This window comes from Vombatus ursinus, unplaced genomic scaffold (assembly GCF_900497805.2).
Source record: "Vombatus ursinus unplaced genomic scaffold, bare-nosed wombat genome assembly UNPS02014816.1, whole genome shotgun sequence".
Taxonomy (NCBI): domain Eukaryota; kingdom Metazoa; phylum Chordata; class Mammalia; order Diprotodontia; family Vombatidae; genus Vombatus; species Vombatus ursinus.
In genome coordinates this window covers 4074425-4099447 of record NW_020954594.1, presented here as the reverse complement: position 1 = coordinate 4099447, position 25023 = coordinate 4074425, and the positions used below count along the sequence as shown (strand labels likewise).

Sequence of the window (25023 nt, the reverse complement as noted above, 5' to 3'; positions counted from 1 at the left end):
CCTCTCCTCTTACCTCCTGTCTCCTCCTCTTTGTCTCCCTTCCTCTCTTCCCCTCTCCTTTTCCCCTCTCCTCCTTTCCTCCCCCCTCTCTCTCCCCACCCCCTTCCCCTCCTCTCTCCTGATTTCCTCTCCTCCCCTCCTCTGTTCCCTTTTCCCTTCTTCTCCCTTCTCCTCTCCTTATCTCCTCTCCTCTCTTCCATCCTGTCTCCTGAGAAAGGGAAGGGACGGTCATATTTTTGAGCAAGATTACCCCATTGGTCAGTCGCAGGAGAATAGCTTATAGTTTTTTAGTCTCATAAGGTCTGTGAGCCCCTTTGCATACATTATCTTATTTGATCTTCACAGTAACCCTATGATATAGGTGCTGCCATTATCCCTGTATTACAGATGAGGAAACTCCATCTTAGAGAATGTCAAAGGACCTGTTCAGATTCTCACAGCTAAACAGAGCCTTAGGTGACTCCACATGAAGCCTTCTGTCCACTATATCATGGAGTTATAGAGATAGAAGGGGCTTCAAGAACCTCCTAGTCCAACTCTCTTATTTGGCTGATGAAGAAACTGAGGCCCAGAGAGTTTAAGGAACCTGCTCAAGATCACAAAAATAGTTAGCATCAAAAGCGGGATGCTGAACAATGGGTGGGTGCCGTAAACTGTCCAAATGTGCATGACATCTGCTGTCAGTTACCTATTAATACACACCTGTCTCTCCAATGGGGTTGTAAGGCCCCCAGAGTAGCAGCAGGAGTAATAATAAAATTTGTATTTATATACAGTTTTCTGGTATAAAGTTCTTTATATACATTAGCTCATTTAATCTGAACACTCTTGTTAGCTAGGCAATGCAAAACCAAAAACAGCACACTGGAAAGGGCACTGAATAAGGGAGTGAAGAGTCAAAAGATATGGATTTGAATGTGAATTTATTGCTAGCTATTGGCAAGTCAATTTCTTTCTTTGGGCCTCAGTTCCTCCATCTGTAAGAGGAGTGGCCAGGGCTAGATGGTCTCTAAGATCCCTGCCCTGCCCTTATTTTCTGAATGGACAAGAGAAGAAACTATGAGCCGAGGACATGAAATGTGACCCTGTGACCCAAGGTCACAGACAGCGATGGAACCAGGTCTTTTGACTCTACATCCAGTGTTCTTTGGATCACCATGTTTATCCAAGAACCCTGCACATGGTAGGCATTCTTAGTTATATTATTGAAGATAAATTTTGTAACATGAAAATTGAGGAGGGAGGGATTCTTTCCAAAATCCTTGCGTCGATGAACAGAGTTAAAGGGATAATGACAAGAGCAAGAGGGCAGTGAGTCTGAGAAAGGTGCCTGCCTAAACCACCCAGCGGGAGGACGTAAGTGGTATGGGTCTTTGTTCCACTCTAACAGTGCAGATCAGGCATGTTCAAAGTCACTTCCCTTCCCTATCCTTCCCCTACCTGCTCTGAGTGCAATTAATGGTGTGTGGCATGCTTAGAAGTAAGGTTTGGCAGGGATATTGCAACAGAAAACCCAGGTAAAGAGGCTGAGGAAGGGAAGGCAGGGATGTAGGTAAGCATTCATCACAGAATGGGGGTGAGGTGAGAGAGACACAGAGAAATGGAAATAGACAGAGACACCGAGATAGACAGAGAGAGACACAGAGACGGGGACACAGGGATACAGAGACAGAAACAGAAACAGAAATGGGCGGAGAGAGAGAACTGGGAAGGGCTCATTGTTCTACATTTCATTTCAAGGGCAGCTAGGTGATGCAAAGGATAGAACACTGGCCCTAGAGTCAAGAAAACCTGAGTTCAAATCCTGCCTCAAACTCTTACTAGCTTCATGACTCTAGGCAAGTCACTTAACTGCTATTTGCCTCAGTGTCCTCTTCTGTAAGATGGGAATAATAATATTAACCTCCCAGGGTTGTTTTGAGGATCAAATAGTTTGATATTTGTGAAGTACTTTGCAAACTTACCCTAAATGCTAGCCATTACTATTATTAGCTATATTCTCAGAGGGGCAGCTAGGTGGCTAAGTGGATAGAATGTTGGGCCTGAAGTCATGAAGACTCCTCTTCTTGAATTCAAATCTGGCCTTAGACACTTATTAGTTGTGTGACCCTGGGCAAGTCACTTTACCCTATTTGCCTCAGTTTCCCCATCTATAAAATAAGCTGGAGAAAGAAATGGCAAAGCACTCCAATATCTTTGAAAGAAACCCCAAAAGGGGTCACAGAGAGTCAGACTGAAATGAATGAATAGTCTTAGAAGGCCTTTATCACTGTCTAAAACCTTTGAAGGACCATCCTATCCCTTCTTTAACCTTCTTTTGGTCCCCACCTTAGCTTAAAAAAAACCACCAGCTTCAGTTGTTCTTTTCACTTAGCTTATCCTTGTCTTTAGCCTTTTGACATTATTCTTATAGGACTTATTTTCTGTTTTGGGGCATTCAATTCAATTTAATTTAATAAGTATTTATTACTCACCTGCCCAGTGCCAGACATAGGATATAAAAACAAAACCAGAAAGTTTCTGTCCCCAGTGTCTGCACATTCTAAACTCTACTTGACTCATTTCACAGCCAGAGAGGGCTTGACCCATTTTCAAGGAATATCAAGCATGAATCAGTTGAGAATTTTTTTGGGGAGGATGAGAAATAGGGAAATTTTTCTACGTATGTGGTTCAATGGAAAGAATATTGGCTTTGGAGCCAGAAAACTGGATTTCACATCCCACCTCTGATACTGACCAGCTCTATGACCTTAGGTAAATTCGCTTAACCTTTTGCTTTCCTCCTGAAAGTGTTGGATTAGACAGCCCCTTTCATTTCTAAATCTGTGATCCTATCAGTTAAGCCCCACCTCCATCTCCTGAGGACAGGCACAGGAAGTAGTATGGCCAAGGGTTCCAGAGCCCACCATTTTTGTCCAGGTCGTGAGCCCCTTCTGACAATCCATTTTCAACTTAATACAGCCCTTGTTAATTCAGGCCCTCCTCCTACCTTCTCCCACCTCAAACACCTGCAGCCAGAATAAGCCTCCATTGTTCACCAACCCCAGGGCTCTCTTTCCTCCTGAAGAACACAGTTCAGCAGGGTTGATTTCACTGAACGCCCCTGACAGAGAGATGCCAGGTTTTACCCTTGAGTGAGTAAAGTGTACCCTGCTCGGTTCAATGGTCCATGAGTGTCTTGTTGCTATGACAGGAGCAGCAGTCTCTGGAGAAGGGACAAGATGCCTGATAGGACTTTTAATTGCTTCCCAGGAGGGGCAATTAATAGCAGACCCCGACTATGAGTGGTCATCCTTGTGTTTTAGCCTCTTACCCCCAACCCGGGGGACCTGGCCACACACCTAGGGGCTGTGCCAAGGCAGGGCTGGATGGTGGAGATAAGGAATTTCTTCTGTTGTCTGATACTGTAATTTGGGATTTAATCATCTTCTGGGGGATAAGAACCAAACTGGACTGAACCCACAGATGGGTAAGATGTTGCCATATTGTTCTGAAGCCCAGAGGAAGGAGCCCAGTGCAAAAGAAGAGACAATGAATCATGGATCTCAGTGCTGTCTCCTGGGTTTGATTTCTTGTCTTCTAAATGGGTGCCTGAGGTTCAGGGAGTGGGGGGAGCTTCATTTAAATGTAGATTTCTGACAGAGGCCAGGAGCCCATAGCCATAAATAGTCCTCAGGGGCTGGAATCCAGGAACCATAAATAGCACCCCTTTTCCCTGCCATCAGAGAGATATTATCAAGTCTCTTTCTCTGTACAGGAGAGTTTGAAGTTCAGGAAAATTTAGATTCAATGAGATTCATTTCCTTCTGTGGTAATAGGAGACTTAAAAAATAAATAAACAGGAGTTCACAGAATGTAATGGGAACATGAAGCCTCCCAATTCTCCACTGGAGTCCTTCTTGACAGTGCCTTAATGAGAGACTTTGCAAATTCCTCACAGTTTAAGAATTGACAGACTGAAGAGTTGATATTGCGTCCAACAGAGGGGAAACTCACTAGCTAAGCACGGCTCCCCCCCTGTCTCTCACCCAGCCAGGGGAATTACCTCCTTATCCCGTGATCTGAGGTTAGGAAGAGGATTAGGCAGTGAATCCCTAGGGGTCTGCTGCGGGGATGGGGAGGGGGGGAGACTGAGAGAGGGATTGGGGGTCTCTTTTTGGCCAGGAAAAGCAAGGAGAGTGACATCCCAAGCTGGAGAAGCACAGTGTAGGATATAAACTCTGTGGATTTGGGCTATATATCCTGCTCCCCACCTCCATCCCCAAATTACCTATGCTAGAACCAGAGCCCTAAGGTAAAAGATTAAAAGCCTCTTCCTTATCTTCCCCTTGCCCTGATTTCATCCTTATATGTCTAAAGAGTCTTCCAGGTTTTTATCCCTAGAACCAATGACCCTGGAGGCCAGTTGCAGTAAGTAATATTAAGTTACCCTTATGTCATACTAAAGTTGTCCAAGTCCTTTTCTTACTACAACCCTGTGAGGCAGGGAGGGCAGTGTTAATAATAATAGCTAGGATTTATATAGTACTTTAAGGTTTCTAAAACACTTCACAAGTGTTCTTTCATTTGACCTTGAGACTGAGAAATTAAATGACTTCGCCAGGGTTACACAGCTAAGTATCTCAGGCAGGATTTGAATTCAGGGCTTCCTGACTTCGAGCCAAGACATCTAGGTGATGCAGTGGATAAAGTGGTGAATTGGGAGTAGGGAACCCATGGGTTCGAATCTCTGCCCAGGGTCACATAGCTAGTAAGTGTCTAAGACGGGATTTGAAGTCAGGTCTCCCTGAAACACTATACCACATGGCCTCTCTGCTCTTATTTTCTCCTCTGTGGAGATGAAGGCTGTTTCTGCTAGAAAAGTTTGTATTACTAACTTTCCTTCCCAGTCTTTTCCAGGATGAATAATTCTTATTCATTTAGAGGACAGCAGCTGCAGAAATCTCAACCTCAATTCCCAATCTGTTCTTACCTTTGACTTCAATGGCCCGAGGGAGTGTGCTTTTCCCACCTAACACCATTTCAGCGTTTCCCTCTGTCTCTTCCTCCATTAAATATCAACTTAGGGGAAGGAATAAAAATTTTTCCCAATCAGCCTAGGCCAAATCCTCAGTTACCAGGGTTTTGACAGACCTCAGTTCTTGTCAATTCCATTCCATTCAGTTTGATTCCATACGATTCAATTCAATTCACGAAACATATGTTAATCATCCTGGTCCATGCAAGGCCCTTTTCACTTCTCTGCTGCCCTTTCTTGTTCTCTGCAGAAATCAAACCATATAGGTCACCCCTTTACCACCACTCCCATCAGAGCAGGGGCTGACACCTGTCACTAAGTTTCAGTTACCTTTTAACCTGACCAGCATTTGCATTTTTAAAGCAAACTCTCTAATTGTGAAATGAATGGCTTTGTCCCCTACAAGAAGAATTTCAGGTCCCATTGCGAAAGTGGAAAAATGTTTGGGGAGACAGGGAGTCTTAGAAGTCTCTCTTGGTCCACGTACAAGACCATCCCTTAGGTTAGCCCGATTTAGAACGTTCAGGGTGCCTTGGGTTTGAGAGGAGGAAAGGGGAATGCCCTCAGCCTATGAAGAATCCCACCTTGTTTCTTGGGTCCTGATGAGTCTTTCTAGGGAACCCAGGTCCTATAAATGGCCCAAGAAACTTTGCTCTATCACCCTAGAACTGCATTCAGTTCAGAGCTCAACTGCATTCTGGCTCTAGTTGCTTCCACCCGTAACCCCAAGGTTTTGGGTAGGTGGTTTTTGGTCTTTGTCTAACACTTAACTTTCTTCTTTTTCTTATAGCCCATTTCCATACTCTCCAGGTTACAGTGGTGGACTTTCAAGGGAAATTCAAATACATACATACACAGATGTGTGTATGTATATAGACATATGCAAACATATATACACATATGTCACTGTAGACAGCTGGAACAATGTTTTCTTCTGCCTCAAGAACATTGCCTACCTCCAAATAGTCCTAACTAGGTACTTTTGGATTTGGTTTATTGGTTCATCATATAATCCCTAGCTCATTTTCAACCAATCAGGAAGCTTGCAGAATATTCTGTCCACATTCTTATGTAATCCCTTAGCTGACTTGATATTTCCTTTCCCTGGACTACTATGGAAGAATGGATAAAAAAGAAATCATTGCATCTCTGATCCTGTAATCTTGAAAATAGAATGTAAACCACCCCCATCCCCCTGCAAAGTACACAAAGACTGGCCCTTGCATCACAGTAATAGTCTGTGGCCTCTTCTGGCAAACCCTAGCTGACCCCCACCCCGCAGGTAGGGACCTTGGCCTGCCAGAGGTCCAGAGGCCCTGGAGCTGCTTTGTCCTTTGGCCACCAGCCTCCATGGAGCCTGTGCTGAACTAGCATGCATCTAGCTGTAATTGAATCTCTTCTCTTTCCTCCATCTGTCCATGATTCCCACACGCATAGTTTATGGGATTTTGTGCAACGTGTGACTTTAATTCATAACTAAATTAATGCTTATTAATATCTTTGAATGGTAATCCCTCTTGTCTGATGACCTATGATCCATCCCTATATTATATCTACCTGTGGTGATGAAGGTTCTAACAGACGACAGGTGTCTTTAGAACATAGCTTTCTCCTTAACAGAGATACCACAGAAAGATAGCATGGAAAGAACATGAGATCTGGACTCAGAACCTGAGTTCAAATCTCAGTTCCTATTTGCTAGCTACCAACACAGCAAGTCACTTCATCTGTCCGGGTTCCAATTTCCTCTTGTTTGGATTAGATGTTTTTTTTGGTCTTTTTAAGCTCCAAAGCAATAGTTCTGTGACTCTAAGGGACAGTCCCTATCCTCAGGGGAGCTGACAGTGTGGTTGAGGTAACACATGTGAGAAGACAATATAGAAACAGAGAAGTGGGTTGGGGTAGTGGACTGAGCCCTGGGATTGGAGTCAGAAATACCTGGGTTCAGATCCTGCCTCAGACCCTGGGCAAGTCACATCACATCTCCTTTTCTCACCTATAAAATAAGGGGGATGGACTCAGTGACCTCAAACATTCCATGGAGCTCTAAATCTAATATTCTAGATCAGGTTAGTCATTAAATCTTATGACCCTGTTCTAATCAAGTTCTGTTGTGGAGGACATTTCAGGCCAGGAAGGAGGGGTGAGTGTCACTGTCAGGCAGTGAGAAAGCTAAGTTTGGACAGTGGAGCAAGATGGTTGTTGTTCAGTCATGACCCCATATGGGGTTTTCTAGGCAGAGATACTGGAGGGCCTTGCCATTTCCTTCTCCAGCTCATTTTACAGAGGAGGAAACTGAGGCAAACAACATTAACTGGCTTGCCCAAGATCATAGAACTAGTGTCGGGGGCTGGATTTGAACTCAGGAAAATGAGGATTCCTGACTCCAGGTCTGGCACTTTATCCACCTCGCACCCATAGGTGCCACACTTTAAATCACAGACAGACTTCCCACTGGGCAGTCCTGGGGCCTTCTCCCTGCTGCATCTCCAACAACTTTGATCAAGGGTTTGGGTACCCCAGGCATCCTTGAGAGAGTTAATGACACACAATAGATTTGCCTGCAAAAGGTCAGCCTCCAAGTGTTGTTGCAGCCGTAGATAAACCTGTCCCGCAGCATCTGTTCCCTGTTATTGCTTCTACGATGAGGCTTCATTAGAATCTGCTTAGTTCATGAATTAAGCAAGGGAGAAGCCATAAAATATGTCATATTGCTGGAGTCCCCACCGTGCTTATGGTACAAATGTGGGTCAGAGAGCAAGGCGGGGGCGGAGGGGAAGAGATTCGGCATGTGCCAGGATCTGGAGGAAGGGCTCTGCGGGCCCCCAGCCCAGAACAAGTTGCAATTAAAGGTATCCTCCCCCACCACCGGCCCTTTGGTAGGAAGGATTGGAACTCTCTTCCTCTCTCCCTGGCTCCCAAATTCAGCCGCTTTGATGGGAAGGTTCCCATTAGGGTGGCATTGCCCCAAGGGCCAGTTAGACATCTATCTCCTTGGTAGCTCCTTGAGAATGGTAAGTTTTATTCTTTTCTTATGTGAAGCACCAAGCACAGAATCTGGCATATGGTAGGTGCATAATAAGTATTTGTTGATTGATTATGGGGAAACTTATGGACCTTATAGCACTTAAAGAAGTGTAGAAGGAGCAACAGGGGTCCATGTTTCTGGCAGGTTTGACTAGTGGCCTAGTAGTATCCTAGAATCCTAGCACCAGGCCTGGAGGTTGGAAGATCTGAGTTCAAATACAGCCTCAGACACTTACTAGCTGGGTGACCCAGGGCAAGTCACCTGACTCTGTTTGCCTCAGTTTCCTCATCTGTAAAATGAGCTGGAGAAGGAAATGGCAAACGACTCTAGTATCTTTGCCAAGAAAACCCCAAATGAGGTCACAAAAGAGGTGGACGTGACTGAAATGATTCAACAATGAAAAACATTCTAGAAATTATTCAGCCTAACCTTGCCCCAAAGCCAGGGATATACTTATCTTCCTTAAAAAGAGAAGAATCCAATAAATATTTATCAAGCACCTATAATAATTGCTAACATTTTTATGAGGTTTAATTCTTGTAAAGTACCTTCACAATTATGGTTTCTTTTTTTGATCAAATTAACCAAAGATTTATCTATTTTATTGGTTTTTTTTTTATAACACCAGCTCTTAGTTTTATTTATTAGCTCAATAGTTTTCTTAATTTCAGTTTTATTAATCTCTCCTTTGGTTTTCCACAAGTATTGCTTCATTTGATTCTTACAACAATCATGAGAGGTAGGTGCTGTTACTATCCCCATTTTACAGATAAGAAAATGGAGGCAAACAGATTAAGTGACTTGCCCAGGTCACATAGCTAGTAAATATCTGAGGCAAGATTTGAACTTAGGTCTTCCCAACTCCAGGCTCCTTGCTCTATCCACTGTGTCACCTAGCTGTTATCAATCCACCCCATTCCTACTCCTCATTTAAATTCCTTTGGAGCAAGGATTGTCCTGCATTGGTTTTTGTAACTTCAGAACCTGTCATGGTGGCTCAAACATAGTAGGCACTTAAATAAGCATTTGTTGAATAAATAAATGAGGGAAACACAAAGTCCCTGATACTGACTAAGAGAAGACATCCACTTGTCTTCCAGAGGTACCAGGAGAGTTTTTTGGAAAATACCAAAAGCAGACAGAGACATCTTCAGGATTAAAGACTTTACTCTGTACAGTCCTCCATGTTTTATAGACAGGGATGAGATGAAAGTGAGTTTAAATAAAGGCTTTAGTCTGTATTTAATGATGCAGTTATTAGACTGCATTTGGCAATGTGTCCCCAGACATAAAGTTTTAAAATCTGCCTTTTCAAACACTAAATTACCCTTTTGGTCTTCCAGCTAATGATAAATAAAGCTAAAATCGACCTCATTACCGTCAGATTCATGAACTGGGTTATCATGAGGTGAGACTAACGAATCCTGCATTAAGGATCAGCATGGTTGGAGTGAAAGATAACACCAAGTGACTTCTCCCCAAGGAAGATCAGAGGTTGGGGTCTCAGTTTTAACATCTCCTTCTTCAAACAGAGGACCTCAGAATTTATCCAGCTGTCTACTGTTACCTCTCAGGAGGAGAACTAGGGGTTGGTGGATATTCCAGACCTCCTAGAGAAATCTCAAACTCGTGATGTCCAAAACAGAACCAAAAGCCTCTCCTTTGCCAAACTTCCTGACTTCTACAGAGGTCAGAGACATTATTCCCAAGATCTTAACCTTAGTGTTGTTCTTGCTACTGTCCCTAACCCCACGTATACAGTCAGCTGCCAGATGTTGCCATTTCTGTTTCCACATCTCTCTGCCTCCTACTCTCTAGTCATATGGCCACCATTTAAGCTCAGGTCCTGATCGCTTGGCACCTTCTAATTGTTCTCTCTGCCTCAGGTCTCTCTCCTGTCCAATTCATCCTCCAAAGTGCTGCTAAAAGTGAGTTTCTTTAAGTGCAGAGCTGACCATGTCACTCCCCCATTCAGCAAACGCCAGTGGTTCTCTCTTGCCTCTAGGATAAAATGGAAACTCCTTTGCCTTTCAAAGCCTTTCTCAACTCTGCCCCAAGCCTATCCTTCTAGCCTCATTATACATCACTCCCCTCCATGCAGTCTATGGTCCAGCCAAACTGAACTTCACTCCTCCTAACCCATGGCACTACATCTTCCACTTGTGTGCCTTTGTACAGGCTTGGAACATATTCCCTCCTCACCTCATAGAATCCCTAACTTCCTTCAAAAGTCAGCTCAAGCACTATCTTTTAAACAAGGCTGTTCCTGGTACCCCCAATAGCTAGTGCCCTCCCTCACCATCTACCTTGCGCTTATCTTTTATTTATTCATCTATCTATTTATTTATTTGGAAACTACCTTTTATTTATTTATCTGTATTCTACATATATATACATATATACATAGTCAATAGTTTATAAATATTTATTAAGTAACTACTATGTACCAGGGAGAGGAGCTAGGTGGTGCAGTGGATAGAGTGCAGGGTCTGGAATCAGAAGAAAAAAAAAACTCATCTTCCTGAGTTCAAATATGGCTTCAGACATTTCCTAGCTGTGTGACCCTGGCCAAGTTACTTAACCCTGTTTGCCTCAGTTTCCTCACCTGTAAAAAATGAGCTGGAGAAAGAAATGACAAACCATTCCAGTATCTTTTCCAAGAAAACCCACAAAGAGTTGGGCAGCTAAGCCCTAAAGATACAAATACTGGGGGGGGGGGGAAGAGAAAAAGAGTTCCTGCCCTCAGGGAGCTTACAATCTAATGGGGGGAAAACAACATAAAAAAGAAAGATGAAAAGGTGGGGGAAAGATACCTGACACAGGGGCATAGTGGAGAAGTCTGAAAAGTCCTAGAGTAGTGTAGCCAGGTAGAAATGGGCTGTTTGAGCTGAACTCCCTCCTTAAATGTAGGTTTTGGAGTTCATGGCTCCACTCTCCAATCATCCAGTTTATAGGGAAGGAGAATCCATCAGGAAAGATTTATTGGCAAGGACCAATCCTGGTCATTATATGGTTTACATCTGGTGCAATAAGATCATCTCCATCTAGGCTGAAAGGATTGTGGTGTAGTATGGAAGACAGAGCATCAGCTGGAAAGTCAGGAGACCTAGGTCCACCACCAAGGTCTGTTTCTGCTTCGCAGTAGGCAAACCACTTACTGCCCTGGCTACCGGTTTTCCAAGTTATGATCTGCTTTCTGCCTTTTTTTATTCCTTCCCAGAGAGATTATAAGGATGAGTAAAGGGATATGTTACCTGTATTTTGAGCTCTTGGGAAAAGACAGCAGCTGAATCCAAGGCAGAAGTCATCAAAATAACTTCTTCAGATATTTCTAGCCACATTCTTTCAAATAACTCAAAACAGTTTATATCTATCATTACCTCTCTCTTCCCCACATCATCAGAAAGAAGGGTGGAGGATTGTTTCAACCAAACATATCTAGCTTATATCTCCTATGTAATTACTCTAATTACCACTTTGGGGAGAATCAGATCTTGGGTTGCAAATCATGGTGGCCGTGTGGCTTATTCTTTCTCTTCTGAAATATGGAGTGCATCCCTAGCACTTGGGGAAACCGGGGATGGGGGGGGGTCTTGTGTAGTCACCCTCCCAGATACTTTAGTTGGAGGGGAGAAAACTCCAAATAAAACATGTCTCTGAGGGGCAGCTAGATGGCTCAGTGAATAGAGTACCAGCCCTGAAATCAGGAGGACCTGAGTTCAAATCTGGCCTCAGACCAGACACTTGACACTTACTAGCTGTGTGACCCTCGGCAAGTCACTTAACCCCAATTGCCTAAAAAAAGAAAAAAAGAAAAAAAAACATGTCTCTGAGGAGAAGGGCAGTCAGCCTGGGGTAGGGTAACAAGGTTGAGATTGCCAGTGTGTGAGAGCAGAAGACAGTAGGTTGCCCCAAGGGACTGAGTGTGCTGGGAAGAAGCCATCTGTGCTGGAGTTTGCATTTCAGATGGATTGTGGCAATGTGCCATTTTTATATACTCCTGGCCTCCAAGTAGATCTGTGTTCAGTGTCTTCTAGAACTAGGTTTAGAGGTGACTCCAGAAAACCCCATAATTCTCGTGCCTCCTCCCTATCTCCAGCTTTCATTAGCCCTGTAAAAACTTTCTTCCAGCAGTCACCTCACTCCTTTCATTCCCCTCTGCCTTCACTCCTACTCTGCTCCATAACTCGGCCAAACAGGCTGTCACTGAGCTGCCGTTAAGGAAGACAAACGGGGACCCTTGGCTTTTCAATTCTCTTTCACAGCCTGGATCCGTGCTCCTGTGTGTTGGCAGCCTGAGAATGAGGATCCTCTAGCCCTTGACCTGTCTGGCTCCCAGCAGAGCCAGGACACGGGGCTAGCTCAGACTCCCACCCCTTTCAAACTTGGAGGAGCATTAGGAGACTTAGGGAAAGCAAAGCATTCTCCACAAGGTTAACTAGGAGGAAGAATAGGATGTATCTAAGAGAGTAACAATATTAATGCAACCTGAAATGCAGGTATAACTGGAAATTAAATTATGGTCTTTATTTATAATGTTTTCCTTTAATATTCATGTCTTTTTGATGATTGTGGGAATGTAAAGGATGAAGAGAAAGGGAGAAGGGTAGGCCATAAACTGAAAGCCAAACAACAAACCCACAGCTAATTTAATTCACTTGACAAGTATTTACTGAGTGCCTACAGTGCTAAGTAGGTGGGAGATACAGAATAATAATAATAATAGTTGACATTTATATAAGGCTTTGAAAAGGTTTAAAAAGCCTTTTACACTCATTTTCTCATTTAAGCCTACCACAACCCTGTGAGATAGGTACTACAGGCATTATTCTCCCTGTTTTACAGATGAGGAAAGTGAAGCTCAAGTAAATGAATGAATTTGCCTACATTCACACAGCAAATAAGTATCAGAGTCAGGATTTGAACCCAGGATCTCCTGACTCCAAGTCCAATACATTTTCTAATATGTCATGCTGGGCAATTTTCTGTTTTCAAGGCATTTCAAGCTTATTGGAATACAAAACACATTCACCAACTCCTGATGATTTTCTTTTGCAATGTTTCCGATATCTGTCCTTTTATTTCCATCCTCCACTGCCATCACCCTAGCCCAGGTCCTCAGCACCTTAAGTTTAGTCTATGGAAAATTATTTCAAAAATGACCAAAGCCTTGGTGATGGAGGCAATAATGTTGCTGTTGATACAAATTGGGAAGACCAGAAGGTGAACTGATGGGAAAGATAAGAGCTTAGTTTTGAACAACTTGATTTTGAGGATATGATGGGATAGTGAGATTATTATCCATAATAAGCAAACAAAACTGCATTTGGCTAAGAGGAGAAAAGTAGAGTGATGAGGAAAGAGCCTTGGGGAGGACACAGAGTTAGGATGCTGGAGGAAGAGACAGAGCCATAGAGGAGGTGAAAAGGGAATGGTCAGAGAGGTAGAAGAAAATTGGGATAGTGTGGTGTCAGAAAAGACAAGGGGAATTCCAAGAGAACATGTCCTCCCCTACCCATAATAGTAGCCCTGATTTAGTAAGCTGTGTTGGAAGGCTGGGGGGCTGGAAGCTCAGACAATTAGGAAATGAATGACCTATGGTGGTCAAGGTTACCAAATTCAAGGTAAGAATATTTTATCTAATTGACATGTTGACATTATTGTTAACTGGTGACTTTTCACTTGGATTGAGATTTGTATCAAGTAATATTCTTATTTTTGCCTCTTGAACACCTTTTGCTGAACAAAGGGACAAGAGGATCCCTAATGGTGACCCTGATGATATTGGTTTATCTGGTCATCACGACCCTATGGCTCCATACTGACAAGTTTGGGACCTCCTCCTCATTGGTGCTATTGGCAAATTCCTTTCCATTAACCTCCAAAAAAATAATCTACCAGTACTCTGCTAAATGCTTGATGAAGACATGTATCTTTATTGATTTTCTTATTGCTGTAAGGGAGAGACTCAGTACAGGCTTAGAAAACCTGAGTACTGTGCACAAAGTTTTTCATTTGGTTGAGCAAAACATTTTATAATCTCAGAGAAGCAAAATCAACTGGAGGGAGGAAATATGAGGTGGACACAGACAAATGAATGTATAGAAAGTTGGGAGATTAAAATTAATGAAAATATTTTGACTGAACCACTGGGGCTAAATAGTCCTGTAGAGGTCACTGGGAGAGAAAAAGGTAAAATATTAACTGGTGATTGATTACAGCAAATTATAAAAGCAGGTTACCAAAGCCTTTACATGTTCTGCCCAACAGCATCAAGATTTCCTTTAGGACTGCCACATCTAATCTACCCATAGCCCCTTGCAGCAATGCCAAGCTTCTAGGAGAACAATAGTGAAATATTTATCCTAAGGTTTAGAGAGCATATAATCCTGACTGCCTGCCTCATACTCTCCTTAGCCAGGGAGCTCAGGAGATCCCTTTCTATACATGGTTTCATTCTTGGGTGAGGTAAGAAAGAAGGAAGCCAATATCTAAGACCTCACACAGGTCAAAAAGAGAAAGGCTTGACAGAAGCATCTTGAATTTTCCAAGAAGGGCACCATAGTTTTAGTCAGGGAAAGATGCCAGTCTGCAAGGGGTTAAGGAGACAGTATAAGGACAAGACCATGCATTTGAGAAGTTTGGCAGTGTAGGAAATAGACAAATACAACAACAACAGTAGCTACTTGGAGATTGATTACAAAAAAACCTGATCATGACTCTCTGCTAAAGATTTTCAAGGCTTTTTATGTCTTGTTACTAGATGAGGAAAAAAAGACTTTCTCTCAACATGTTAGATGTGGCACTTCTGACATTTCCTGTGGGATCCTAGATTTCGTCCTCATGTGAATCATTCAACCTTGTTGGACTCTTAGGCTGCAACCTATGCTCTTCTCCAGCCTGCAGTCCTAACCCCTCCTAACCCCCCATCATAGTGACCTCCTAGAGAGATACTTCTCGTGGATCTGCATAGATCTAGACAGATCTGTAGGGATCTGTCCCTGGCTCTGTATAGCACATTTTTTTTTCAGAAACTCCAGTGAAGATATGTTTATCACATTTATAAATGACATAGGACGTAGGATTCTATCTTTAGAGATAGAAGGGACAATATTGTCCAACTCCCTCATTTTACAGAGGAGAAAACTAAAACTCAGAAAAATAAAGTGACTTGCTCGAGGTCACCCAGTAAAGTTGAGAAGGATAGATAGCAAGTACACTGAATGACAGAATCAGGATCCAGAAAGAGCTCAAAAGACTAGAATGGGAGGCTGTATATAATAAGTTGAAACATAGTAGTGGTAAATGTTAAAGCCCTACACTTGAATTAAAAAAAATTCATTGCCCAAGTAAAGAATGAGGGAAGCATGGCTTAACAATAGTTTATGTGAAAAAGATCTATAGGTCTTAGTAGACGGCAAACTCAATATGAATGAACAGTATAACATGAGATCTTAAAAAAAAGCTAACATAATCTTAGGTTTCACTAAGTGAGAGGATGTGTCCAGATTGAAGGAAGTGATCATCCTGCTGTATCCTGCCCTGGTCAGATCAGATCTGGACTTGTATTTAGTTCTAGATGTATTCTTTTAGGATGAAAGTTCGTTGTTTGTCCTTTGTTCTCGAAGAGGACCAATGACATCAGGAGGGTAATATCTTGACTTGCAAGTGAATTGGATTTAAGTGGGGCAGAGTTGTGCAGAGTCATCAGCCTCATTCTCTCCTCCAAAGTCATTCAGAGTCCAGTGGAAGACATAGGTCAGCATGACTGGCAATGGCTCCCTTTAGGATGAAAATTGACAAAGTGGAAAGGGTACAGAGAAAGGTGGCCAGGATAGTGAGAGTACTAGGGAGCGTGCCACAGGAGGAGACTGGAAATGTTTAGCCTGGAGAAGAGAATTATTGAGGGGAAGGAGGGAGGAGAGTAGGATACATGATGGCCGTCTTTAAGAGAGATGTCATAGGAAGAGAGGTTACAGTTGTAACCCCTAGGTATGGGAAAACTTCTTAAGAGCTAGAACTCCCCTAGTGGATAGGCTACTTTGGCAAGTAATGGGCTGCCCATCCCAGGAGGTCTTTGGGTGGTGGTTAGATGATTACTGTACTTTATGGAAAAGTTTTAGAGGAATGATTAAGTTCAGATTGGATTTCATGACCTCTAAGGTCCCTCTAACCCCAAACTTTGAGATTCTATGACTCTATGAATCACCTTGAACACATAATCCTACTTTCTACTTTACTGAGAAGATTGAAGCCATTTTGGGAGTGAACTCCCTCATAGTTCCCCCCTCTTCTTCTCAATGTTCCTCTCTCTCTTCCAACTTAGCCTCTCATCCTTCCCACTAATCTCAGAGGAAGTGTCCCTCCTCTCCTCCACTCACACTTGAGGTCCCAGCCATTCCCACATCCTTGAAGACCTTGTTTCTGTATTTCTCCTCAACTCAAGCATCCTCAACCCCTCCCCTTCTACTTTGTATGTTTCTCAGGATATAGAGGAGACCTAAGGAGATTGGACATGAAAGCTCTTTGAGTCCATGAATAAAAATCCAGTATAAATGATTAAATTGGTTCTGCACAAATATTTGTGGAGAAAGAGAGAGCTTGAACCGATGAATGAAAGTTGTATGGAGGCAACTTTCAGCTCAATACAAGGAAAGACTTCCTTGAAAAATCATAACTGTCCAAAAATAGTATTGGCAAGTTCATGAGGTAATGAGGAGTTCCCTGTCACAAGTGGTGTTCAGGAAGGGTCGGATAACCACTTTTTCCTGGGGGTGGGGTGGACTAGCATGAGACATAAATAATGAATAAATAAATCCATGAATGCTATGATCCCATGATTCTCAAAAATGAGATGAAGAGGGAGGAGACTTCCACATGAACTAAGGTCAACTCCATCAGCCCACTGAAAGAGTTAATTAAAATCTCTCCTTAGGCTGGGACCAAACCTGGTACCCAAAGGTATCCTTACCATCCTGGCATTACTTACAAGGGCAGCTCCTGGTTCTTCTAGCCTCACCACAGCCTGTTGGCTCCTCCCCTCAGCAGCAAGAGGAGATGAGGGAGAAATGTGCCAAATCAAAATGTTCCTCATTAGACAATGTCTGGGAGCTTCGAGCATCGTGCCACGGCCCGCATGGCAGCCCTGTGGGACCATAGGATTACGCTTGAACACTGGGCTGCATATCAAGCTACGTGTTCACTGCGCTCAGACATACTGCTGTCTTTGCTCAACCCTCCAGTCTGTCTCCAGGGACCTGTTGAGAAGTGAGTGTACTGGTTGGTAACTACCTTATTAAGGAACTGATCTCCTCATATTCTCCAGAGGGAACCCAAAGGGCCCCTTCTGCTTTGATTCCTGTAGCCCCAGGACCCGTATTTCTGTTAGGATTGTAATTATACTGATTGAAACATTTATTGAGGCCAACAGTCACTGCAATTCCAAGGAGGGAATTAATCACCAGCGGAACCAGAAAGGAAAGCTGGACAGAGGGCCCTGGGGGAGCTGTGGACATCAGTCAGTCAGGCCATACTTTCTGAACCCCACTGCATGTAGAATCTTATGTTAGAAGAAAAGGATGCAAAAAGAAGAGGAGCATTGCTTGAAGAAAGAGGGTGTTTAGCCTAGAGAAGACTTAGGGTGGACATGATAGCAGCCTGTAAGTATTTCAGGGGCTGTCAAGTGAAAGAGGGATTAGGCTTGTTCCTCTTGGCCCTAACAGGCAGAATTAGAAGCAATGGATGGAAGTTGTAAAGAGGCAGATTTAGGTTTGATGTCAAGGAAAAAAAAAAACTTTCTAACAATGAGAGCTGTCCCAAAGTGGAATGGGCTGGCATAACAACCACAATGATGACGACAACGGTGATACAGCTAGTATGTATTATAGCCCTTTAAGGTTTGCAAAACACTTGACAAATGCTGCCTCATTTGATGCTCTCAACAATCCTGGGAAGTAGGTGCTGTTATTTAATCCTTTTACAGATGAGGAAACTGAAGCTGAGAGAGCTTTAGTGACATGCCCAGGGTCACACAGCTTTTAGGTGTCTGGAGGCAGGATTTTTAATCAGGTCTTCCTGACCCCAAATACAACAGTCTTTTCCAAAATTGGAGACTGGATGACCACTTCTCAGGGACACTATAGAAGGGATCCCTGTTCAGGCAAAGGTTGACCGAGATGACCTCTGACATCCCTTCTCAACTTTGGAATTCAATGATTCTAGGAGAGCTGGTGGCTGCCCCCCCACAGAGTCCCAAATATTTCACCCCCACAGTCCTGTTCCCCTTAGACAACCATCCTTGACCCTCATCCTCTCTTTGCCTCAAAATTTTTGGTATATAAATGTTCCTTCATCCCTTAGTGAGATAGTTTGGTGCTTATAATCTGATACCTGTATGTTCTGTGTCCGGGGGCCCATGTCAGTGGGTTTGTCTGAGATGGTAGCCAGATAGGAGCTGGATCTGGGCAGCTCTGTTTGTTTCATCCCCTGGTGGGTGCTGACGATATCCAGACCCTTACTAAAGACTTTGATGATGATTATGGTAATGAGAATGTTAGAAAATAGATTCTCTTCCCTGGAGGAGTTTCCCATCTGCCAGGGGACAAGGACTCAGAATGTACATAGCAGCATAGACTGATCATGCTTGTTATTAGGCTTGTACTGTGGCCTCTCAGAAGACCTTAGTCTTGTGGCAGTTTTGAAGATGAGGTGGGTTTTGTAAAGCAAGAGGAGGAAGGGTGACCAGCAAAGCACCAGGCTGCTTCCCACCTGCAGAGATAACATGGCACAGCGGACAGAACATTGCGTTTGGAATCAAAGCCCCAAAGCAAATCCTATGAAAGTCACTTTTCTTTATAAAAACAAGGGATTTCAGGTTGGTGATCTCTAGGAAGCCTAAGTCTGTTCTCTCCTGTGGTTGCTTCCCCATAGCTGCGATCCTGGACGACCCGATGGAGTGCAATCGAGGTGAGAGGCTGTCCATCACCCTGGCCAAGAACCGCATCAACCGGGCTCCTGAGCGGGTAGGGAAGGCCAAGGTGGAGGTGGACATCTTCGAGCTGCTGAGAGATAGCGAGTACGAGACGGCAGAAACCAGTACGTACCATGTGCCGGGGTTGCTTCTCCTCCCGCGTGGGGAGGTACCCTGTATACAAACCAGACAGGGAGGGAGGTTCAGAGGTTCTCTCATTAGAGAGCACTGGAAACTCAGATCCCTGGAGTTATGCATGTAGTGCCTGGTTTTGCTGCTAGTACTGTAGCAAATTAAGACCCAGAGAAAGCTGCATGTCATTCATTCATTCGCTCATTTATCCTCATCCCTGTCTAGCATTTGTGTATGTAGGTATCTACAAAAACCCGTAGATGAATGCCAAAGACATAGCCACAAGGTCCTTGCTTTCTAGGCACTAACTCACTGAATATTGGCTTTTTCTTTTTTTAGGGGCAAGGTATGGCTTAATGAAGGGAGGCTTATAAAATGACGCTTCTCCCTGGCCTTTTGCAGTGCTGCTAGGGGACAACTTGACAAGATAACCTTCCTGTTTGCTATGCAGTCCATCACTGGAAATAAATAGCTTCTGATTTGGAACAAAAGGAGGCATTGTTATAAACTGATGTACAAGACCAGCCTCTACCAGCCCAGTCAGATGAGGGTCCTGCCTACGTGCCAAGCCTTACAAGGAAGGAGATTGCACCTCCTCCCTCAGCCACCCATTCTAGCCTTTGGCAAGCCTTATGGACAAAAAAATGTTTCCCTATTTCACATGTTTAGCCTCATGTGTTACATATTCTGAGCAAATGGCCTCATTCAACCACAGCATAGCACGCAAAATAATGGGTGTAGGATCATAAAGTTAAAGCTGTAGCCTGCTGGCTGCTTGCTCCCTAGTGAAGCCTATTGAAATGTAATTGGGAAATGTTTAACAAAATAAATAAAAATACAACATAGATAATGTTAATTTGTAGTTTTCTTAGTCAATATGCAAGTATTCTTTCTGTTTGAGTTTGACACCACTGACTTAATCCAAATCGTTCATTTAAACATGAGGAAACTAATGACGAGAGAGGTGAAGACATTTGCTTAAGGTCACACAGGTATTTAAGTGTCAGAGCTGGGACTTCAACCTCATGCATCTGACTCTAATCCCAGAACTCTTTCCACTTAATCACATGGTCTCCCTTGGCATCAGTCAATCAATTAGCAATCATTTATTATTTATTATAATGTTTTATTTTTAGAAAATTTAGTAATTTTTATAAATATGTAATATATATTTTATAAATTAATTTTTATAAATAACATAATTTTAATAAATAACACATTATTATTATTTGCCAGGCACTGTACTAAGCCATTAAGATACACCTCCCACCAGCCATATTCCCAACGAGCATATTCCAAATGAGGTCAGAAGCGTTAGCCTGGTTTGGAGGATTGTTTTGATCTTGGGGGGCAGGGGGTGGCATGGGATATTTAGATAGGAACCAAGTTTCTGCTCGCTTGGGTAGACTGTGCTCTGAAGCCATCTCCTCATTCCCTCTTCGCATCACTTCCCAGCTCTTCTGAGTTGGGCTGAGCAAACAAATTCACCCATCATGGTTGGTGGTCATTAGCAGATGTAGATTGCCTTTCCCCAGAGCGACTTGGGCTGCACCTATGGTGGATCCAGCTGCTGCACTTTGTAAAGTCAATACATCTAAAATATTAAGCCAGGTGAATCGAGGGAATAGAAGGAACCGATATCTTTATCCCACATTGTAAAGCTTCTGGGCATCTTTTTAATGCCCCCTTTTCAGGTTGGCAAAGTTCTCCCAAGTAAGGGAGATGCTTCTGGCCCCTTGATTCAGCTCTTACATTGCAACGAGGGCTTGCTACATCATTAGCGCTTGTTGGGAAGAAAGAAGCCAACATCTTTTTATCCTAATGACCTTTTATTCCAAGCCAGAGTTGGGTCTCCAGGGTTTAAAGCAGCCGTGCAGGTAGTTTTAAAAAATATCAGCCCATATGTTTCTGTGGGCCCTCCCCTCTCCCTCATCATTCCCATGCCCCACAATCCTCCTCTTTCACAAAGGGGGATTTGATATAATAGAGTCCAGTAGTGGACATCAAGGTACTGGCCTCCCCAGACTAGATCTGTGCTCCTCTAACGGTCTGAATTTGTTTGAAACAGTCCTTGAGATGGTGATGGGTGAGTGAAGAGGAGGGTTAGTGAGGAGAAATGAGGAGAACAGCTCTCTGGCACCTCTTTTGTTGGCTTTAATTTCCACACCCCCACACACTTACACACTTCTAAATGAGAGTACATGCTGTTCCAAGAGAGCCCTCTCCTGCCTTCTTTTTCTACCTTCCTTTCTCTCCCTTGTTTCTGTCTCCTTTTTTTCACCCCTCTCTCTTCATAGGTTCATAGATTTAGAGCTGATAGAGGTCATTGAGTCCAACCTCCTGACTTTACAGACTAAGATTTAGAGGATGAGAGAGGGTAAGTGACTTTCTCAGTGTCACACACTAGTAAGTATATGAAGCAGGATTCAAACCCACTTCTTCCTGACTCCAACTTCAGTGCCCTATTTTCTGTGCCACCAATAGAATACTAGACTTAGAGTCAGGAGGACTTGAGTTCTAATCCTGACTCAGATACTTACTAGCTCTGTAACCCTGTGCAAGTCACCTAACCTCTCTCTGCCTTAGTTTCCTCAGCTGTAAAATGGGTAGAAACTCACAGGGTTGATGTGAGGATCAAATGTGATCACATGCAAAGTGCTCTGCAAACCTTAAAGCACTATATAAATGCTATTATTGTTGTAGTTGTTATTATACTATGCTATCTTAGACCCCCTTTCTCTTTATTTTTTGCTCTTTCCCCCACCCCAACCCTCCCATCCATCTCCTGGTGTTTCTGTCTTTTAAAACCCAGATGTCTGGTGGAGGGATGGGCATGGTTGCTGCTGGTGTAAGCTTTGTTTATAGGCAAGGGCTGTAGGTCCCCTCCAGCTGTCCAGCTCTTCTCAAGAAGCCAGTAACCCTGTTGGAGAAACCCTGGATAACAAAGATTTCCCATCCTTTTTGTCCTATCTGAAAATTAATGAAGTTGGCAAGGAAGAAGACTGGGAAGGTGAGGAGAGGGGGTTCCCAACTTTGGCAAGACTCTGGTTTGCCTTCTTCCTGAAGGCTTGGGCCACTGGGCCGGTGCTGATTGGCATGACGAGCCTCTGAAAGGTGCAAGGAACTCTGAGACTCTGAACAATGTATCCAAACCTTACATCTGCTCTTATAGGGCCAGGGAATTCACTTCAAGGAAAGGAATTTTCCTAGTCGTGCCAATCATGTTTAAACAATCTCCTCAGAGAGAACCAGCTAGCCCCAAAGAGCCCCTGTGTCTCAGTTTACCCAATCAGTCAATCAACAAGTATTTCTTAAATATTTCCTATGTACTAAGCACTGTGCTAAGTGCTGAAGACACAAAGAAAGGCAAAAAATAGACCTTGCCATCAAAGAGCTTACATTCTAGTGGGACAGACTACATGTAAGTAATTAGACACATATAAGATATATGCAGAGCATATGGAAGGTGATCTTAGAGAAAGAATGTTCTAGCAGATGTAGGGACGGGGAAGGGCCTCCTGCAGAAGGTGGCATTGGAACTGAATCTTGAAGGAAGCAAGGAAGTCTAAGGGGGAGGAGGGAGGGCTTTCCAGGCATGGAAGATAGCCGCTGCAGAGACACAGAGATGTGATCTATTGGAAAGAACACTTGCTATAGAGTAAAGGGACTAGGCTTCAATCCAGGTCTGACGTTAGTCATGTGAGTGTGGGTGTGTCTCTTAACCTAAGACTCAGTTTCCTTATCTATAAAATGGGAATAACAATACTTGCACTGTTAACCACATAGGACCAAAGTGAGGGCAGTGGTTTTAAAACTTTAACATTTTAAACCTTAAATATTGTTATTTGCCAGCACCACCCACCCCAGGGAATCTAGATGAGTTATATTTTTGTAAACCTACTCATATATTAAAAGTTGAAATTTACTTAGCACTTTATGTTTTACAAAAATACTCTCTTGTTGGATCTTCACAACTGCCTTTTGAGGTAAATACTAGAGATATTGTTAGGGAAATTTTTCATGTTGAGGCTCAGAGAAATTAAATGACTTGCTCATGGCCACATGACTAGTGATAGATGTGGGATTTGAACCCATGGATCCCTTGATTCCTAGGCCAGCCCCTATATCCCATTATACCATGCTGTCATTTTACAAGGGCTATTAAAAGGAACACTCTGGTCATTCTTTTAGTCAAGTGAAAAATCATGACTTCATTATCCATTGGGCAAAAACACAATTTTCACATGGTGGATTTGCTCATTCGGTGAAACCTGTTGCTTTCCTCTCATCTCTCCTGCCTTTCCACTATCACTACTTCAGATTTCCTGTATTTGACTTTTGAAATGCTAGATCTTAGATCACTAATAATAGAGATGGACAAAACCCATTAGGTCTTCATCCCCCAGGAGGCCCTCCCACCCTTATCTTATCTCCGTCTCAACCCTTCTATCTCAGTAAACTCCAAGGAGAAATTGCTCTTCCCCTTTCCCACGGCTCTCAGTCTGTTTCCTGACTGCAGCCTTGGTACTACAGTCTTCATTAGAGTTGGCCCCCTCCAAAACCCCCGGGCACCTGAGGCTTCACCTTGTTGCAGCCTCTGCCGCGGTCTGTGGGAGATTTCATTTTCCCCAAGGGCTCCACAGTCATAAGCTCAACCGAGGATACTTTTCTTTGTCTCCCTGATGCCAGGTGCAGCAGCAGCAGCCACAATTGATGATGCTTTGATGGCCCACCACAATCAGAACCCTGTAGTTAGAGCACATACTGAGGGAGGTATACATGGCACTAGCTAACTGGAACCATTGGTTCTGCGTGAAATCAAGACGGATTTGTCCTGAGGCCTTCCCCGCTCTGGCAGAGCTTTTAAAATCACAAGCTGTCAGAGAGGTAATGGGTTGTATAGTAGATGAATGTGGAGCCTGGAATCATTGAATCAACGATTAAGAGTTGAAAGGGGTCTCTGAGGCCATCTCGTCCCATCTCTGTTTTACATATGAGAGAAATCAAAGGCTTAGAGAGGTTAAATTAGGCTGAGGTCACATGTGTGGAAGGGCTGGATATGAATTCTACCTTCTTTGTTGTATGACCTTAGGAAAGTCTCTAAAATAAGGACATTGGACTAGATGACCTCAAAGGTCCCTTCCATCTCTAAATCTGCAAGCTACAGAGGCAATGTGGTATAATGAAAAGCACCCTGGACTTGAAGTCAAAAGACTTGGGTTTTTAATACATGCCTTCTTATTTATTCCTTGTGTAACTTCTGGCAGTGTATAAAGTTCTGGGCCTAGAGTCAGGAAGACCTGGGTTCATATTCAGTCTCAAATACTTATTAGCTGTGTGACTGTGGGCAAGTCATTTCACTTCTCTTTGCCTTGGTTTCCTATCTATGAAATGGGGATAATAAAATCTTCCTTCCCAGGATCAAATGAGATAATATTTGCAAAGTGATTAGCACAGTGCCTGGCACATAGTAGGTGCTATATAAGTATTAGGTGATGTCACTACTTCTCTGAATCTATTCTCTCATCAACAAAATTAGGAGTTTAGAACTTGTAACCCTTGAGGTTTCTTCCAGCTTTAGATATATGATCTATGGATCTAAGACCAGTCTTAAGTTAGGGGGTGGTAAATCTCTATGGATTCCCCTTATAGGATAACCCTGAGCTGAATGAAAGCCAGAACAGAAGCTAGGTTTTCACTTTTTTAAATACTGAACTGAAGTAGAGAAGAGTATTAAAATAATTAAACCTCATAAATCATCCCTCTAATAAATAATAATAATAATCATCATCATCATCATAGACACAAGAGAGATAATATTTATAAAGTGCTTATCACAGTGCCTGGCACCTAGTAGGTTCTATTAATTCATTAATA

General features: G+C 43.2%; 1 protein-coding gene across 1 annotated transcript in view; it reads left to right on the top strand.

The window, feature by feature from the left end:
• The window catches only part of GRIK4 (glutamate ionotropic receptor kainate type subunit 4), a 436546-nt gene that overhangs the window by 125720 nt on the left and 285803 nt on the right, over window positions 1-25023 (top strand). Inside the window, exon 2 of the mRNA XM_027835648.1 lies at window positions 18975-19139. Coding sequence (XP_027691449.1) covers window positions 18975-19139 — 165 coding nt within the window. The remainder of the gene's footprint in view (window positions 1-18974; window positions 19140-25023) is intronic.